At 45.7% G+C, this 20,937-nt stretch overlaps 1 gene segment (V, D, J or C); it reads right to left on the bottom strand.

Annotated features, from left to right (window-relative positions):
* LOC106488036 (T-cell receptor alpha chain constant-like) overlaps nucleotides 1-20,937 on the bottom strand; it is a 27,104-nt gene extending 6,167 nt beyond the window's left edge. The window contains 1 exon segment of the C gene segment in view: nucleotides 20,904-20,937. Coding sequence covers nucleotides 20,904-20,922 — 19 coding nt within the window.

Raw genomic sequence — 20,937 nt, 5'->3', positions numbered from 1 at the left:
TGGGATATAATTTGATCCTCTATACCATTCCTCAACCGAAGCCATGTGGTATTCCACAGGCTAGAGTCAACCTGGAGTTATCCCCCAGCTCAGAGGAAAGATACGCCCCGACACACACTCATAGGTTAATGTTGACCCTGAAGGAGTAATTCCTATGACTGAACATTCACATCTAGTGATGTTTGCTGGCTGGCCTCCAATGGAGGTTCCAAAAAGTCCCCTGCAGGTCCTATGTGATATCTGCCAGCCCTGCATGGATGCTTAGATGTCTACAGCAGCACTAGAAGTCTGTATTTAGGTACTTGATTCCCACCTTAGACTCCCAGTGCACTGGATTTGAAGATGTTCAGATAAAAGATGCTAGGTCCTAGTTCAGCCCCAGCCAAGTCACCCAAAGAATAAGGTACCTGTGCCAAGATTCAGTACTTGCACAAGTGAATATGTGGTTTAACTTGCTGGGTTCAGTCATAACTCTGGTCCTCCTCCCAAAAATGAGATTGCCATTGCCTCTGAAATTACACTCAGGGATGTCAAATTACCAAAACCATTCAAGATGTTACTCACAAACCTTTGAAAGGGAAGATTTCTCCCTGAAGCAAAACCTAAGCTGGGTTAGTAGAGGAAGATATCGATTATCCTAGGAGAAATCAAGTGTTCAATGGACTAAATTGTTCTCTAACACCAGACAGTATGAATCCTGGCCTTACACTTGAGTTCCCGCTAAGAAGAAGTTGGGATGAAGTTTCCCAGATTTCTTAGTGGCAGTGTCCTACTTGTGTTCATATGTGGATTTATTCATGCATTACCTAAACTGTGTGAGAGATTTACTATGATCTCCTGTACTGTTCCTTTTGAAGATGCCAAGGAAAGTTTCTGGGGGACCAGAAGGAGCAATTCTACTTATCTAATCCAGTCTTTAAAGCTCATGTGTGAATGGGATGAAATTCTATGGCTTATCACAACTGCCTTAGGAAACAACAACAACAGCATAGCTTGGAGTGGTTTTTCATTAGCTTCCTCTGCTAACCTCTGTCATTTTTGCAAAATATTTTTTACATGGCTTTTTTTTGTTTTTTTTCAAAACCAGAGTGGGCTTCTGTTGCCAGAACCAGTTTTCAATTTTATTTGCCAGAGATTTAGTTTCCAGAAAAAAAATCAGATAATTTCAATTCAGAAAAAAAGAAACTTTCTGAATTAAAGATTAATTATTCATTTAGTATCAGTAAATAAGTTCTCATTTGTTTAATGAGAAAGAACAAATAGCAACCAAAAGAATCAGTCCAAATTCCCTGTCTAAAAGCAGGTGGTAGATCTTTCTTGTGTTATATGAAAGCATCAGAAGAACTTTCAATCTTACATTTATAGGATTGCCTCAGATATAGTTGCCTGTTTTGCACCAAAAGCATATCCTTTCCTGTTCTGAGTCTATTTAATGGTTACTTTTAATTCAACAACTTACTTGGGATTTCAGATAGCCTTGTGCCATTTCCAAAAATTAGTCTTCTAGTTGTAGCGTCCCACACACCCCAGTTTGAATCATTGCAAATACCATGGTCTAAGTTATCTGGGAAATTTCTTCTTGATGCAATATGAAACTATGACTTAAACATGAACCCCAAGGTGTCTCCGAAACTTCTCAGCCTAAAGCAAAAATGCAGACACTGGTGTCTGTATAATGAAGTTAGTCCTGCCAAGGCTAATATTTTGCTTCTCATATTTATTGCACGCACATTTTTACTGTCTGACAAGCCTCAGCAGTGGCTAAGGTCAATGATATGGCATGGTCATTAACCTATGAAATTGTTGATGTTGTCTCATTTCCTAATATCTCCAGGCTTCCTGCTTCATCTTCGCTAGCATCCTGTAGAGCAATAGTCCTGAGTTCATTTTCTTTCAGCCTCCCTTCCTCCCTCCTCATCCAGAGTTTATGTTCATTCTTCATGAAGGTAGACCTATTTGGAAACACAAGTCAGAGGACACTGCTCCCCTCTTCACAGCCTATCCTCCAGATCTTACTCACCTAGGTTGACTTCAAATCTACTCTGTCTTCCAAACATGAGTTTACTGTGTCTTCCAATTTCCCACCTCACAAGAGGCCTTTGCAATAACTTCCTACCTACCATATTGCATATGCCTATTGTAATATGCCTGTTGTATATTCCAATAACTCCTCATCCCAAATATGTGGGAAAGCTGTCTACCAAAGGATAAAACACGAAGTTATTTGAAAATTCATTCCATCTTTTCAGTTTCTGATCCTTGCTGAAGTAGGTTTAATGCTACTAGTTTTCAAAAAAAGACAATGTTCCACTAGTTTCCTTCTACGGTCACATTGTCCTTTTACTTTCAATCAAAAGCCAAAGTTTGGAGAGGCCTTTCTGCTTCCTTTTCAATGAGAAATTAACTTTAGACTAGTATTCAGATTCTTTCCAGAAAGATTCCTAAAGCATTTTGAAATATAACTGAGGGAAGGAAAGAGACTTACCAGGGATCGCTGTAAGTTTGAATCCCCTTCCAAATTCAGCTTTTCTAATCCCTGACTGTTCACACTGTAATATTAACTTATACAAATATGGAAGGGGGCTTCACTTTTGGATTTTAAAACCAAAACATCATAACATTTGCTCTTAGGCTGAGAGATGGAAAATCCATTCTTTGAGCCATTAGCCAAAATAACCCACAGGCATTTCATAATTATCATTTAAAGATGCAAACGTGAAGTCTGGAAACTTTAATAGCCCAGAGCTCTATAAAAGTCTTAGATTTATTTTGTAGCATTCAGCAGTGTGTGAACTGCTTGCAGCATGTATGCATGACTGCAACATGTTGTGACTGTTAAACTTATGTAAACTCTTTATCAAGAGAAACCCATAAGAAACCTGACCATCTTGTCTAGCTGTCTTTTCTGCTGTGGATCACTGTCACACCATACCCAAGCAGTCCTTGTATGCTAAGACTATTCCAAATGATTTTTGTGAAGAGAAGCCTAAAAGAAGTTGGGAATCTGCTTCCATTAAAGTCTCTAGTCCACCTACTCTGTGTTCAAATGATTACTGATCCTGGTGTTGATGTAGTACAGAAAGATCAAACTCACTTGGGGTAACAATAAACTGGGTCTCAGAGCTGAACGTGAGTTTCGCAAACCCGTGGCAGCACACTGATGTCAACCTTTAAAAAAAAATGTCATCCTGACAACCAGATCGACAGATGTTCCAGACTAGGGCATAGCTTAAAGGAACATTGAGGAAGCACACTGACTTAAGTGACTCTCAAAGTACTAGAGAAATCTACCAGAAAATAAGCAGGGTCAGGAACAGGGAGTTCAAATGAACTAATGTTCATTCACTGGTTACAATTGCATATTGCACCTTTTGGGGCAACACTAGAGAAATCTTCGCATTTTTTCCTCTGTAACATCACCTAGAATTCCTGTTAAATGCACCACATAGTTAGGATCACTGCCTTCCAGTCTGTGTTTTCTCTTAAAGAAAGATTTCCTCATTTATTACCCACCTAGCTTGACCACCAGGAAATTTTATTTTCCTAATGTGAGCTTGTATTCTCCATCCCCATAATTCACACAACCTAGGAAAACTTTACAAGAACCACTTTGACTTGATTACAGTTATGTTCTTCAAGGCTTCCATTGCACAATGTAACCTTACCTAGATATCAGACCTTCATGGGGAATTACGAAGGCATTTGAGCCTTCAAACTTCAGGATTCATAAATCCTCACTTACTCATATATATGGTAGCTGAAGTAGGTATGGTTGTGTAGCTGTGACAGCTCTGCAAATCAGTATTCAAGCCCCAATCATGTACAGAACCCACTTGCAGCATTTGTGCATAATACAGAATGTACAGATCAGACTACCCAGGCTAAAAAGCATGTCAATTCCTATTCCAACACTAATATTAAAAAAAGTTATGGGTACACTCTTCCTTTGTGGGATTCTGCTGCAAGTAAAGATGAGATAAAATGGTGACAGTCACCATAAATGGATGTTTTCTAAACACTATGGCTGTTCTTGTACTTCAATGTATCTTCAGCTGACTTATATCAACCATGACTTTGCCTGAGGTCAAGGGTAGTGACATGTATTTACCCTTAGGATAGAACAAATGCACATGACTTACTTGAGAGAGAAGCAAGAGTGGGGTTTTGTCTTAGCTTATTACAGGAATACAACTGACCGAAGAACCTCAAAAGCAAAAGTCTACTTTCACTTGCCTCAAGGAACACTGCTTGGACAGCTGCCTTGGAATTAATTCCCCTGGTTAGAATGAAACCACAGTCTACTAAAATTTTGACAGCTGCAAATCTTAGTGTGTGTTTACAACAAACTTGCAAATTAGGCAAAATTCAGGAAAAACCAACCTGGTGAAACTGCAAGTCTTGTCCCAGACCCAAATGTGAGTTTGTAACTACTTCCATAGTCACACAATGGTACAGGTCTCTACAATATCCAGAGGTCTTTGGATGGAACTTTCAACTATGAAATACTCCATGAAAGGAAATTCTATTTAGATCCATAATTAGATTGATCTGTCTATCTAGGCCTTTTCTTCTATCTAACCTTTTTTTTTGCATTCCTTTTATCAAACAGTATGCTGTATGATGTCTTTCAAACATTTCATTTGTCATCAGCTCTCACACAACTCTTTCTTAATATTTCTCTCCATCAAAACACAACTGGGCATGGTTCTGGGCAACCTGCTCTAGCTGACCCTGCTTGAGCAGAGGATTTGGATCAGATGATCTCCAGAGGTCCCTTCTGTGATTCTGCGATATTTATCTCATTGCTTCCAGAAAGTCGCCTGCAAAATAAATTCTGTTCTTCACCATCATTCCTTACTTACTTGGTCTCACTGTTAGCCAATTTCCCCTCCCCAAAATTAGTTTATCTACTGTTACTTCATAGCTCACCTCATGGTGAGTGGTTTAGTACAAACTCCATTATCCTATTTGCTTGAATTTGCCAGCTGAATTAGTCAAGGGTGACCCCAGAGCAAGTCTGCCATTTAGCCTATAAGTAGAAAACATACTTTTTGGTATGCATTTCTCTGTGTTGTTGTCTCAGGATCTAACTTTCTTTCTTTCCTTTCCCAAAGAGTTTCAAACAAAAGAAGAGTTCTTATTTTTTCAGATATTTCCAGAAACAGTGAAAAGGGGGTGGAGAGAGAGGGGGATGGAGGGATGAAAGAAACATACATCATATGTTTGGGAAATGAAACCTACTCACAGAAGCCAGGAGCTTGGTCCCTCATCCAAACACAATTTTATCCTAGGCAGTATTACACAGTACACAGCCCTCAAAATATGGTGCATAGTTTGAAGAGACTCTCTAAGGTACACAAAAATATCTGATCAACAAAGCTGGGAGAGAAAGATGTTGGAGACCTAGTTTTCTTGGACTACTGGATTTGTTTATCCATTTTTCCAACTGCAGGAGTTGCCTGTCATTGTTTTTTTTCCTGCTATGAATTATGAATTTTGATGTGCGGGTGCCTCCAAGCTGTCAGCACAGGGCAACCAGGGAAGTATTGCCCAACCTTGTTACAAGTTATTTGAGGAAGAATATAAGAAACAGGTCACACATGGGAGAGCAGGCTCTGCTGTTCCCTACAGTCTCTCTCAATAAGTGGTTTGGGGATTTTGAGCTGAAGGGTTTCATGAACCATGAACTTACCCTTCATGAGTTTATTACAAACATTTGTTTAAACTGACATTGTGTGACCGTCTTGTGGCAGCAACACCCACAGCATTATTTTTTCAATCTTTTTTGTCTAGACAAAATTATTTTTTGATCAAGATCACCTCTCCGACTGTTCACAAAAGCCATTCAAAAATGAACCTCTTTCCTCTCTGCCTGAACATCTGTTCCATCCCTAGCTTTTCAAACTTGTCGCACTGCTCTCCAGCAGTTCAGGCTTCACTTCTTATGTGCTCCAAACTTCATGTGGATGTTGAAGGCCCAGATAATTCTCCAGTACTGAGCACTTACTGTCTGTGATTACGAGCTTGGTGTCATTCCCAAAGATGAACTTGTATCCTGAGCTTCCAGTATTTATATAGCACTTCACAATAAGACAGAAACTCGTCTCCCATTTATAACAATTTACTCAAGATCGTGAACGCAAAAGCTAAATACATATTCATAATTTACATCAACACAGAACGAGAAGCCTCATTATCTTAAGGAATTAACATCTGCATGCTAGCAAAGGCCCTGTTAGTTCAACCTTATGAGGCAGTTCTCATCACTCTTCATTTTGCTAGCCCATGCTGGTTTTCACCATTTCCCTTTGCCTCTTCTCCAAAGATTTTTGCTAGTCTGGGAAGGATTTAGGAGCCCACCTGCTGTTGACTTTCCAAGAAAATTCTTGCATATGCAAAACCTGCTTTGACCAGCTCATCAGCAGGAGTAACGAAGGGAAAAAATATATATGCTGTCATGGAAGTCGCTTGCTTTTACACCAGATCAAAATTTATAATCCTGTTCTTAATATATTGTGGAGAGACTGGACACACAAAATACCTTGTAAAGCAACAAAAGTACTTTCAAGAAGAGCCACCTCTGAGAAATCAGACGTACCTGGAGAAACCATAAGTTTGGTTCCAGCTCCAAATGCAATTTTGCCATAACTCCCAGTATTACACTGTGACACACTGCTTTGCAAAAAGGTATGCACGTAACAGTCTATGCTGAATTAAGATTTATAAACATGGGACTGCAAGATGCCTAATGGAATAATTTAATCAAGGCAAGTTTTTGGACACCTCCTCACTATATACGGTGAAATAAACGCTCCCTTCAGCCACATTCAGCCTGCTTAGTCATTCCTGACACTCACTAATCTAGCTATTGTCCACCATCTAGTCATGTTTATTCTTTCATCTGTCTCTACACCCTAGCAGCATATGTTTGTCAATCTGTGCACGCATATACAACTTTTCGGATAGCATCTAGAAGCCTTCCAGCTGTTGCCATTGAGTCTGACCAGTCTGTGTTATCTTTCTGTTCCACTCCCCTTGTTTAATAAAATGCCCACCCTCCTTTGCAGGCCTCCTTTAAAAACTGCCTACTTTATTTTCTGATTAGCTTTAGTATTATTTTATTTTATATCTCCAAATCTCAGCAGCTACCAGGAAATCTCTGCTTGATTACAGTTAGGGAACAAATTTCTTACACATAATTTTATTCTGAATGAAAGGGAGAAACAGAAGGAGTGGAAGGAAGTGGAGTGGAAGTGGAAGGAAGGAGTGTTCAAGAGAGTTGGTTAATATTCAAACATCACTTCCTCCAGGCTCAAGAGCGGTGCATCCCTATGAGTAAGAAGTCAAGCAAAGGAGGCAGGAGACCTGCATGGATGAGCAAGGAGCTCCTGGCAAAACTCAACCAGAAGAAGGAAGTATACAGAAAGTGGAAAGGGGGACAGGCCACTTGGGAGGAATATAGGAATGTTGTCAGAGTATGCAGGGATGCGACGAGGAAGGCTAAGGCCCGTTTGGAATTAAATCTGGCTAGAGATGTCAAGGACAACAAGAAGGGCTTCTTCAAATACATCAGCAGCAAGAGGAAGACTAGGGAAAACGTGGGCCCTTTGCTGAATGGGGTGGGTGTCCTGGTGACGAAGGATGCAGAGAAGGCAGAGTTACTGAATGCCTTCTTTGCTTCAGTCTTTACTGCTCAGGCCAGCCCTCAGGAGCCCCAGACCCTGGAGGCAAGAGAGAAAGTCTGGAGAGAGGAAGACTTTCCCTTGGTGGAGGAGGAGTGGGTTAGAGATCATTTAAGCAAACTTGACACCCACAAATCCATGGGCCCTGATGGGATGCACCCACGAGTGCTGAGGGAGATGGCGGATGTTATTGCTAAGCCACTCTCCATCATCTTTGAAAGGTCCTGGAGAACAGGAGAGGTGCCCGAGGACTGGAAGAAAGCCAATGTCACCCCAGTCTTCAAAAAGGGCAAGAAGGAGGACCCAGGGAACTACAGGCCAGTCAGCCTCACCTCCATTCCTGGAAAGGTGATGGAGCAGCTCATCCTGGAAGCCATCTCCACGCATGTGGAGGAAAAGAAGGTGATCAGGAGTAGTCAGCATGGCTTCACCAAGGGGAAATCATGCCTAACCAATCTGATAGCCTTCTATGATGGAATGACTGGCTGGGTAGATGAGGGGAGAGCAGTGGATGTTGTCTACCTAGACTTCAGCAAGGCTTTTGACACTGTCTCCCATAGCATCCTCATAGACAAGCTCAGGAAGTGTGGGTTAGATGAGTGGACAGTGAGGTGGATTGAGAACTGGCTGAATGGCAGAGCTCAGAGAGTTGTGATCAGTGGTACAGAGTCTAGTTGGAGGCCTGTAGCTAGCGGTGTCCCCCAGGGGTCAGTACTGGGTCCAGTCTTGTTCAACTTCTTCATCAATGACCTGGATGAAGGCACAGAGTGCACACTCAGCAAGTTTGCTGATGATACAAAACTGGGAGGAGTGGCCGATACGCCAGAGGGCTGTGCTGCCATTCAAAGAGACTTGGACAGGCTGGAGAGGTGGGCAGAGAGGAACCTCATGAAATTCAACAAAGGGAAGTGCAGGGTCCTGCACCTGGGGAGGAATAACCCCATGCAGCAGTACAGGTTGGGGGTTGACCTGCTGGAAAGCAGCTCTGCTGAGAAGGACCTGGGAGTGCTGGTGGACACCAAGTTAAGTATGAGGCAGCAATGTGCCCTTGTGGCCAAGAAGGCCAATGGTATCCTGGGCTGCATCAGAAAGAGTGTTGCCAGCAGGTCGAGGGAAGTGATTCTCCCCCTCTACTCAGCCCTGGTGAGGCCACATCTGGAGTACTGCGTCCAGTTCTGGGCTCCCCAGTACAAGAGGGATGTGGCACTACTGGAGCAAGTCCAGCGAAGGGCCACAAAGATGATTAGGGGACTGGAGCATCTCTCTTATGAGGAAAGGCTGAGAGAGCTTGGCCTGTTTAGCTTGGAGAAGAGAAGGCTGAGAGGAGATCTTATCAATGTGTATAAGTATCTGAAGGGAGGGTGTCGAGAGGATGGGGCCAGACTCTTTTCAGTGGTGCCGAGCGACAGGACGCGAGGCAATGGGCACAAACTGAAACACAGACACTTCCATCTTAACATGAGGAAAAACTTTTTCACTGTGAGGGTGACAGAGCACTGGAACAGGTTGCCCCGAGAGGTGGTGGAGTCTCCTTCTCTGGAGATATTCAAAAGCCGCCTGGATGCAATCCTGTGCAATGTGCTCTAGGTGACCCTGGTGGAGCAGGGGGGTTGGACTAGATGATCTCCAGAGGTCCCTTCCAACCTCAGTGATTCTGTGATTCTGTGATTCTGTGAACAGACTAAAGTGTTTTTAGTGAGTATTTTTCAAACCCTATATTTTCCTAACTTGGCAAGTTCACATATCTGGGTTAAAAAAAGCTTGGTTCCTACTCCAAATGTGAGTTTACTAAGATTTCTGTAAGAAACACCATGACACAAAGCTTACTTCAAAATATTGCAAGTGCGAAACTATTGATACTGGGAAAATAAGTTGCATGTATCTATAACAGCTGCTAGATTTAAGTTTTCTCTCATAGGAAAGCTCCACAGTTCATGAAATTTAAATAATTGCACTGAAGGCCATCTTCTATGATATCCATCAGATACTATAGTAACAAAGAGATTACTGTCATTACTTTTAGGCAGTAACCTACCTCTGAACTACATTTTGCTATTGTCTTAGCAAATATTTCCTTTATTACAATTTTAAGTGGATTGGATTTTTCCACTGTGCAACTTAAAGCCCCAAATCTCAGAAATCTTACTGAATTTTACCACAAGCCAGGTTCAATGGACAAAGGTAATTTGGTAGGTATTCACAGACATGCTGTATTGTTTGCTATAACAAAACCTACTTTATACAATCCTATCAACTCCAGTCATCCTAAATAACTTCCCCACTGCCCTGGTTGCTTCATTATACTATACTGGGCTCAGTTTCTCTGCCAGATCTGTGAATTGTAAGGAAGTGCCTTGGAAATAGTGGCATTATCTTGAACCAGATTCTTCTCCCATGTTTCACAGACTACCGTGCTTCATGTGTGTCATGACTTCTACTAAATCCAAGGAAGATAAATTTCTATACAATGAATGATAATGTAGTCCATTTACAGTTGTGTATCCACCCCAACTTGGCTTCTCAACAAGTTTTGAACCAGTAGCAAGGATTATAAGCACTTTTCCTTATATTCTTTCCATTTCTGCACCCATACACTTGCAGTGCATTGTGTCTTACCTCTACGTCCATTAGTTATTCTTCCTCCTCCCCACTCTGTAGTATCATTAATACCACAAGGATGATCCGCAAATCAATTCCCTTCCCACATCCATCCTTGACAAAATCATACCTTCACTGCTCAATAAAGATTATTAAATTTTTTTTCACATCTGTGTTCTTGTATTTCACTTACTTTGTTTCACTTTCAGCTTGGTTCCGTCCCCAAGATAGACCCATTCTTAGGGCACAGTGGTAAATAGAAAGACTTCCACTTTCTGGGGGAAAGTAAAACCACCCGAATTGCTCTACAGAGCAACTACCACTGTTATTTTTAAAGCTAGATTCTAGTTTCATCTGTATCTAGTCCATCTTGACTCAGAAAAGAGACTGCTTACCTAGGGTAATGAGAAGTTTGGTTCCACTCCCCCATGTGAGTTTTTCCCATCTGCCAGAACTAGCACTGTGTGACAGGTCTCTGCAAAATGTGCCTCTTCATTCAACGTGGTGGGTCTTGGAAGGCAAGTGATGGGGAAGAGGCATGGGATAATACTGTCAGCCATGTGTCTGTCTCTGAGAGAAGCTGCTAACACCTATAAACATTTCCACAGATTTTCTCTAGCCTTTAATTGCCAAATAGTTGTTCCCACATTCAAACTCCTGGGAATAACTAGATATTAGATATTTTTAGTAAATAATCCCATATAATAATGCTAGAAATGATCTCAGTTCCTCAGGTCCCTCTTTAATCATTTTTTCATTACATGACCTAAATACGGGGTTTTATTGAGAGTTTCTAACTTTACTAGCATGCTAAGATACAATGTACGGAGTCTCCCACCACTCTTCAGCGTAACTCAGCAGAATACCTAATGCCATAATGAGGAGGACAGCAGAACCTCAGCCTTGCCTTTGTCATGGGAAATGCATATTGGTGTTAAGAGGTCCCTGGCTTCGGAAAGAATTGGGTTTGGGACTCCCAAGCTTTTGAAATTACCATTTGCATCTCTAAGCACCGTTGGGAGTGCCTTGGAAGATCTCCTCTAGACTAACAGCCTTTAGAGTAAGCGGTGACACACCTCAATCCCCCCAAAAGCTTCTTCTGGAGGGGGAGAGAAAAAGCTTGGTGTGCATGGGATGGTAAGATGCCTATAAAACTGCCTGCATCCCTACCCTTGAATTCAGTAGTGCATTCTGTCCTTCAGGCTCCTTTAAGTCCCTTTTCCCCAGCAGAACGGAGCAGGGGGTCGCACGGAAAATCTTGTTCCAGTCCCAGAGACGACCTTTCTTCCTGCGTCCTGCACGCGGTGCAACACACCCTGTCAAAACCTCACTCGGCACAGACGCAGCTGTCCTCTGGGCTACTACTGGGATTCATCCACAGAGTGGGAGGAATGATGCCCAACTGTCCCAGGTCAACTGGGCCCCTGATAAGATTGTTTTACCCCTGAGGAGCTCCTGCTTGCCCCTTCAGGTCCAAGCATGCTGCGTCATCTGCCTTCAGCTCTTTCCTACACCAGCGCCAAGGCTATAGCTCAGAAAAAGTGTCTCAGAGAAAGCTGTCCAGCAGCTGAATCATCGGACGCTGAGGGTGCCTACCAACCAAAGGACTTGGTGCCTGCTCCGCGCAGGTGCTTTATAGGCTCTTATTGTGCTGTGGTGGAACTGGGGCCCTTGGACACTTGCAAATCCTTCAGAGTTCTCAGGCATGCTGGTCCAAGCCGCCTCTTTGAAAGCACGTAAGAAGTTCAACGGCAGCCTGTTGTGACATTCTCAGTCAGCCTCAGTGAGGTTAGGACTCACAACAGTGTGCCTCAAACTTGAGCACTCTCCCCAGTTCAGATCTGCCAAGGCTGATGACCAATCACACTTTTTCCCAGCTGTGCCACGCTACGCACCCGGTCTCACAGTTAAAACCGTTCCCCGGCCAAACGTCAGCTTGCCCCCACCAACACTCACACAGTGATCTAGGAGCCAGCAAAAACTAGCAGCACTTCCCCCCGTTTCCAGTAACTTGCTGGGCCCTTGCAAAGGGGCCAGCGTGTTGGCCCTCCCTGGAACACGAAGGGTCAGAACTTCTCACGTATTTATCCGGAGGGATGGACAGAACCAGTGTCTGTAGCAAGCCCTGCCGGAGCAGCACCAAGAATACCCAGGGGAACTACACTGTTTCCAAAGAACCCAAGTGCTTTTGGACCTTTGGAAAAAGAGGTTTCAAACATTTAAACACCGAAAGCATCAGCGGTGTTTAGAGAGGGGGAAAAAAAATACATTGCAGATGCACAACTGTTTCATCTAAACGCAGGGAGCTTATTAGGTGCTTTACAGAAAGTAGGTATTGAAGCATCTTTGAAACATTAGAGCTGTAGGCACCTAACTCTCACAGGCACGTTTTGAGACTGCTGTTCCGCAGCCTCGCTGCAGCCTCCTGAACAACTCTGGCTAGGACTGAACCAGGCTTCCAAAGGTATCTATCTGACGTGTCCTTATCTACCGCACCCATGCCCACCTAGAGTGAAGGGAGTGAGAATCATGTGAAGCGAGTGAAGGGAGTGAGTGATGGGAGAGAGAATTGGTCATTTCAGGTAGCTTAGGTGCCCTAACGTACCTCACAGGAGGGCAAAGCAGTGGGGCACGCTGCTAAATCAAGTCCCAGGGGCCTCTGGAGAACTTCACAGTTCGGTTCCCAAGCTTCTTCCCCACAAGACAATAAGGAAGAAGAGAAAAATGAAGCAATTCCACTTTCCAGGGCAGTCGCTTACTTACCGGCTCTGACTGAAAGCACGGTCCCCTTTCCAAAAGTCACTCTGTCTACACCATACACACGCTGACACAGCTCATTACAAAAACGCCTCTGTCCGCCCCGCGTGCGATCTCGCAGAAGACGTGCCTGGATTCAAGGCGCTGCACAGCTGTCTGACAGCAGGCTCAAATACAGTGCTGCCGCTGGGAACAAAGGAAAATCTCTTTCCCGGTTCACTTGCCTTTCATAATTTTCAGGGCAAATGAGGAACGAATCTCACCCGCGGCAACAGTGGCACGGAACTGAGAAGCCCGTGCAAGCGAAAGGCCTGCTTAAGCGCACCAGGTCCACGGGAAATGTAACAAGTTTGGGTATCTACGGGCTTCAGAGGCGGCTTTCCAATGACCCGTCCCTAGCAGATGTAGGCATGTCTGGACGGTAGCTTTTAACCTGGTCGGTAAAAGCTGTGGAAAAGGCATTTGGTCATAAAGCACGCAAGATTTTAAAAGGGGGAGGGGGGAAACCCCCAAGGTAAAGCAGACTCCTGGTAACCTCTTTTGCTGTGAAATGCTAGTGGTGACTTAATGCTAGTACTCACGGGGTGTTACAGTTAATGATGCTTCTTCCCCGAATGTCATCTTCCCACTTGCCGTATTGGACCTGCAGTGTTTTATCCTCCCTCAGCAGCCCCGGACTCAGTTCAGGGCCTTCCACCCATCTAAAGCTGTCCGCATCCACAAAGTAACCACCCCCCATTTATGGCCAGAGCTCCTAAGGAAGCCAGTAAAACGGGGGTAGATGCACATGGATGGCACATAGGGATCGGCCTCACTGCAACTGGGGCAAAAGGGACAGTTCCGCAACATACCCAGCTGAACGGACAGCTTTGTCGCCATCCCGAACTGCAGTTTTCGGGCCGTACCACTCTTGGCACTGTGCTGCGGAGCTCAACAGTAAACCGCTGCTTCTGCTCCCCAGAATGTCCCTTGAAATTCTCGGAGGCCTGGAAAACTGAGCCAGGGATAACAAGGTCTCCTCTCCCTCACCTGCTGCAGCCTGCAGCACAGTCCAAGCTGGCCATGGGATTTAGCCCGGGGCTAAAACGCGGGTGTTTAGCGAGGAAGAAAAGGACAGGAGTCAGAAACTGAAAAGGCTGGCGCGGAGACAGAAGAGACACTGCCCCCATACTCACTGGGTCTGATAATTAGCACAGTTCCTCTCCCAAAGGTGAATTGTCTGTTGCCGTACACACAGCGTTTCAAATAGTGTCAGAAACCTCCTGTTCTGCCAGCCGCTCCTCAGATTTCTCTGTTTGGTCTTAAACTGGCTAAAGCGGAAAGGCGGCAAAAGGACTGAGGATAAGATGGAGAAGCAGGAGAGGCAAACATACTTGGATGGATGTGTAACCGTGTCCCTGGCCCAAACTGGGGTTTTGCCACGTTGCTGTTCACACAGTGGTACACGGCCTAACAAGAAACCACCCAGGATCAGCCCGCTCTTGAATCCCCTCCTTATTCATTTTGCAAGGAGTGAGATGAACTCCTTAGGCAGGAGGTGGGATTTGCATCAGAGACTACAACACAGAGAGGACGGCCAGGTAAAATTCAGAGATGAACTTCTCCGGCTCCTTTGAGAAAACCAGTCGCTCACTGGCACAGGGATTTTTCAAACACACTGGCAGAACGGCTGGGTCTTGTGTTGCTCTGAGAAACCAAAAAGAGCATTCTTTCCACCACTTTCCCAGCTTAACAACAAAACAAGGCTTTCACTGAGAGCACGAGGGTTTGTTTTGTTTTGCTTTTCTTGCTTGTGCTTGTTTCCCTTCCTGCTCCCGCAGCACAGGTATTGGGAAATAATATTCGGATGGTATTGCAGCATGCAAACATTGACCCACTTACTTGGCCAGACGGTCACTTTAGTCCCTGAGCCAAAGGTGAATTTGCGGATGTTCTCACAACAGCAGAGCACCTTACACAAACCTAGCTCCCAGCTGGCAACACTGTCCCTGGTCTGGCTTTACTGGACGTCTCCTCGCTTACACCCTGGGCAAGTGGCGTCCACAGGTTCAAAGGGAAACCTGCTGCCTTTCTGCCAATTGCATTTGCGGTGGGTAACTTCGCTTGCTTGGCTTTATGGAGAGGCCTTCCACTTCTGACTATCAGTTCACCCGCAATTCCATCTTCCATGCACGCAACCAGGCCTAAGACTTCCTCCTGTTCCTTTCAGTGTCCACACCTTATCCAGGCTGGAAACAATTAGCATTATGTCCCACAATTTTTCTGTCTCTGGCTTTGTTCGGGGGAAAAAAATAATAATCACAATAATGCGCACAACTGTTGAGCTAGCCCATCAAGAGACATTTAAACCAAAGCATACTCCGAGCCTTGCCCAAACTACACAAAAATCGCAGCGTACGAACCAGAGCTGAACCCAGGCTACGAACCCCCACCCTGGCCTTCCACAGCCCCACTCAGGCATTGGACAGTTGGCGATCGATCTGTCCGTCCGTCCTAAACCACACCTCTATTGCTGCTCACGACTGATCTGTCTGCCTGTCTTAAACTACCTCTGTGTGGTGTTCTTAGCACATTTCTCTAACAGCAAAAGTGCTGCACCTAGCCACGTTTCTACCCATGACAGCGTGTTTCAGCTCCGGTCGCTCATTTGTTGGGGGGGTTGGGCACAAGTTCATTGTCTCAAAACTTCTCTGCTGGCTTACCTCGTCTGCACTAAGTGACTTGGCTCGTATGTTCTCCTTGTCCTCTGTAAGGTGATCCTATATATGACAATTAAGTCTACATAGAGTTCCAGTGGACACTTAAGGTCTTTTGAAAAAGGAGACACATGAAAGCTGAACACTCACTTGGTTTGACAGACAGTCTGGTCCCTGAGCCAAAGGTAAGCTTGCTGTAGCCGGAGCTGTAATCACACAGCATTTCCTTCCATAGCAAAAAGTCTAGCAAGCCACTTCAGAAGCACCCTCTTTCCCCAAGGCTTTGCCCACTGCGGCCGAGGACATGAGGGGCACCAGAAAAGTGACGTGGGGTAGGAGAATCCGAGAATGCCAGGGCTGGGAGTGGAAGTTAACAGCCTAGCTATGTGAGACGAGGCCGGTGCTGGGGGCCAGAACTGATGGGCAACCACCAAACTTCCCCTGCGGTTCCTCCAGTCCAGTCCACCCCACCGGTTGCAGTTAGAATGGCAGATCTCCCCCAAGATGGGAGAAAACCGGCTTGACAGAGCACATTCCCTGGAGGTCAAGGACAACTTTAAAAGCGCTAGGCTTGCCTGCCGCATTTAGAGAGCACTTACTGGGCATCACAAGGAGCCTTGTCCCGCTCCCAAAGGTGAATTTGTAGGCACCATCGTTCACACAGTGCTTCCTACTGCAACAAAAACCCAAGTGGGAAGCACTGGCCTCGGAGATCCTCCCCACGCCCCTGGAACAGGACTAGTTGCACAGGAGGTGCTCAGGGGCAGGAATTCCCTTGGGCTAATCCAGGAAAGCATGACTTGCCTCTGCTTGGACTTTGTGGAGACCCCCAGTCCCTAAAATTTAGGCGCAGACATGCAGTCAGTTTTTGCTACCCAGGCAAACTGACAACAAGGAAGGGCTGCTTTGGACCCCCCCCCCCATGGCATTTTGCCTGAAAACAAAAAGTCAGTCGCTAGATACGCTCACACATAAATTACCAAGAGCCCAGTCACGCTGTGGCTCTCAGACACCCAAAGAAAAACCCCACAGAAAACAGAAATCCTAGGCCCGGTGGAGGACTTACACGGCCTAACAAAGAGCCTCGTTCCAGAGCCAAAGACAGGTCTATACACACCGCTTCCACCTTTGCACAGCCTTTCCTCTCTCAACAAAAACCTTGCCACCACTTGGGAAGGCTGGGCATCCAGAGCCTGGCTAGACAGCACTGAATTTGACTCAGAGTCCCCTGTGGTCCTGAAGCGAAGAAAGCCCACTGGGTGGTCTGTGGGATCAAGAGCACTATGGGACTGACAGGCTGTAAAGCCCATTCATAGGGACTTCTGCTTCCGGCCAGAACCCAAGCCTGTCCAGAAGGAAAGGGGACTGCATTTAAGCCAGCATCTGCAGAACCACAAGCCTAAGAGGAGAAAAGCCGGGAAGCCAGCTGCCAGCTGGAAAGTGCGTAGCTTTAGCCCAAGTAGAAAGAGACTGCAAGAATCTGGCTGCACTTACTAGGCAAAACATGAAGTCGTGTCCCTTTTCCAAATGTGAGCTTGTTGTAATTCACACAGTGGTTTTCATCTCAACAAGAACATAAGCTCTGCTACCTCCTTTGTGAGAAAGGCAGCACTTGCCCTTGGGTAGCCGAGCCCTGCCTTTGCCCTCCAGATGTGGAATACTTTGGGCAGACACCCAGAACATCTGTCTTCTGGACTTAGTCACTGTTCAATGGTTCCGACTTCTGCCGGCAGAATGGACTGATCCCATTGCTCATGAGGAGAAGGGGAAGCTGGAGGAAAAGGACACAGCAGAGCCCAGCTCAGCAAAGGGAGTGGGCATCCAGGAGCCTTTCAGAGCCAGGAATGGGCCCGCTACGATCAGGTAATGATAATTGCTCAGGGAATTTAAAAGGGCTAGTTCTGATACCTGAGCAAAAGAAATAACGGTACCTAGGCAGTAGGCGTACTTACTGGGCTTCACAACCAGACGTGTCCCTGTCCCCAGTGTCAGTTTGTAGTTTCCTGTGTTCACACAGCCATTCGCACCACAGCAAAAACCATCAGCTGTTATTCCAGTCCCTCCACAAAATAAACGCCAGGAGAAGAGCTCCTTCCCATCGGAAGCAGCCTTTTAAAGCCAGGAATAGCACTAGCCTTGGTAAGACGGCGTGCAGAACAAGACAAGGAACCCCTTGGCTTGCACTGTGTGATGGTCACACTGGTGCCTTACGGAGAAGTGGTCATTTCTGGACATCTACCCTCTCTTCACCCATACAACGTGAGCTGTTTCCAAGCCCAGTTAGCGCCTGTTAGGTCACTTGGGCTAGGAACTTCTCCAGCAGAGGTGGCTGTTCCCGAATTACAGCTCTGGAAACTTCAGCTCGTGCCAGTGTCCTTGCGGCTGAATCAATGGTGCTGCCTCAGTTTAGAGCAGCAGAAAGTCTGGAACTGCTCCATGCGTGGCAGGAAAACAGTCACCTGTCACAGCTATAGCAGTTACCACTATTACCGTTTCAGCTGTTCAACTACTACAGCTGTTACAGCAACCAATTGCAAGCTAAGGAGCTGCCATTAGAGAAGCTCATCTAGCGGAGTGATGACCGATAGGACTCTGGTGCAGCCAAGAGCGTTCAGCCTTTCTTCTGCACTTCGACGGGCAACCACCCCGAGCTGTACGAGAGAGAGCAAACTGACCCGCCCCACATCAGACAGGGACGGTCATGGCACGCAAGGGCCGTTCCCAAGCAGGAAGGCTTAAAACCTGTGTCTTTTAAAGTGAAAGGAAGGAAGCAGGTAACTGAAAGAAGTGAATAAATGAGAGTACACCTTAGCAGACCTTGCTTGAAATTCATACAACATACCACTACTGTAAACAAAACAAAAACAAAAAAAACAAAAAAACCCACAACACACCCTGGATCAACGTGTGTATCTCCCTTTTCTGCACAATGGAGTGGAAAAGGGCTTTAAAACTTACTTGGTCTTATCCTTAAGCGAGTTCCACCTCCAAAGATGACTTTGTTTCCATAATTATTCACACAGTGTTTGGCTTCACAGCAAAAACCCTGTAAGTCACTTCTCCCCTCCACCACCTTATTACCTCCAAAGCTGTGGGCTTGCTCACTTGACATTTCTTTTAAGACAGTCTTCCCAAGTTAATTCCTTGGGAACTCTAGCCTGGAATTCCCCTAGAGGTTCTCCTCATTAGGGATGTCTTCCAGCTTTGATGGAGATGACCACTGATTGCAAGCTTTCTCCTTTCTCCATGCAGAGAAAAGACGCGGGGATTACCAGCAAAATTCCACTTTCAGCCTTTGATCAACCCTAAAAGCACAGTTCTTTTGCCGGACCCTCCGGCACACTCCAAAATACCTTTCTTTTTTCTGACTGCCATGTCTTCCCCCCAACACACGCACGCAAACTCCCTCCCTGCGCAGACCAGTTTCTAACAGAGCCCAGCTGGCTTTCTCAAAGACTGAAAACGTGGACAGAAGCCTATCTGCAGCCACGAGTAGGAGCAACAGAGCGGAAGGCAAGAGAATGTTCCCAGCAGAGGAACAACCGGGAGCTTCAGAAGATTAACCAGGACAAGGTTCTGGGCAGTGGAAGCAGAAAGACAGTGAGTGTCCCTGAAGGTCTGGGAGGTTTCTGGGAACATACAGAGGTGAACAAAAGCAGTACTTGGGGTGGGATTCCTCTCTCCAGGCCTGGAAAGCTCTAACGGGGTGAGCTGTTCATTCTCCGTGGAGAGAAAGCCACTGCCAGCATGTGGTCCATGGAGGTGGACTCTCTCACTCTAATCTACAGAAAGGGCAGTCGACCTCCAAGCCAGCTGCCCAGAAAACAATTCTAAGCATTGCTCCAGAACCCGCACTGACTCATTTTGGAAAATTCCCCAAGTGAAATAAGGCGTTTAGCTCTCAGTAACCCTTCCAGGAGAGTCCAATTTTGCTTCTGAAGCAAAAGTCCTTCTGCTTCCCCATCACCTCCAATACCTTTGTGGCCTTAGAATGAGTTTTGCCCCCAGTGCAAGGTCAAGCTCAGACTTCTGTTGCCCACAGTGAAAAAAGCAGGCAAACAAACAAAAAACCTAGGGCCAGCTTTGATCCTCTGCCACGTCTTATGCAGATAGTTCTAAAGGAGCCGGCGGAAAGCTGATGGCTGTTCCCCGGGAAGGGGAATTATGCTCTCCAGTCCTTCCTTATTCAGGCTGGGTTCCTACCTACCAGGTTTCACTGTCAGTTTTGTCCCTCTGCCAAAGGTGACTTTCCAGGTGGATGCCGAAGTCACACCGTGACACAACCGCTAACCAAAACCACGCACAACTTTTGCTCCAGACAAGTATCTGACTTCTTCCAAAGCGATCAAGGGGGAAAAAAAGATTTCACCCTTGCCACGTGCCGCTGGCTCCAAATTACAGCATCTTTCTGTTCACTTTTCTCTGACCTATCCACAGAAATCCCGATCTAAACAGGTCTGAAAGGTATTAAGTGGGAAACCAGACCCACCTATTTCTGGGTGTTAGCCCATGTGCCTAGGTGGATAGGTAAGAAAACAATCATCTCCAGCACTTACAGGGATTTACAGAGAGTTCTGTGCCTTTCCCAAAGATGAGCTTTCTGCTACTTCCTCCATAGTTCACCCAGGAGCTTACTGCTTTACAACAACCGCCTATAGCAGAGAGGTGCTGTTTGCAAACAGCATGATGACCTCAGGAAAGCTGGTATTGGTGGCTTCCCAGTTACTACATTAAAACCCAGTTCCTAAAAAAAAAAGAAAAAAGAACAAAGAAAGGGGGGCGGGGCGGGTATCGAAGCTTAACAAACGCTATTTTGGCAGGCTGATAACTCATTCCAAAACCCACTGATCGGTCACAAAGACCCAGGTACCTAGGAGCCTCGATAAGGCAAGGCAATCACCTCTCCACAGAGCAGCTTGAGAGACAGCTAAAGAGCTCTCGCCTCACACAGTGACCACTCGCTCCTCCCAAATGGGGCTGCCACCAGTTCCTTGTTCCTCCCTGAGACTTCAGTCAACAACCCCGTTATCACAAAGGCACTTACTGGGTTTCACAGAAAGTCTGGTTCCACGTCCAAAGGTGAGCTTGCCAAGACCTGCCGCTGTAGATTGCCACAGCCCCACACAGCCTTACAACAACCCTACAGCTAGCAGAAAGGAAACAGTCTCACCTTCTGAAGAGGCTGACATGTGTCTTTCCCTGCT

Source organism: Apteryx mantelli, unplaced genomic scaffold (genome assembly GCF_036417845.1).
Source record: "Apteryx mantelli isolate bAptMan1 unplaced genomic scaffold, bAptMan1.hap1 HAP1_SCAFFOLD_125, whole genome shotgun sequence".
Lineage (NCBI taxonomy): Eukaryota > Metazoa > Chordata > Aves > Apterygiformes > Apterygidae > Apteryx > Apteryx mantelli.
Note: the sequence above shows the minus strand (reverse complement) of the source record. Positions and strands in the feature narration are given on the sequence as shown.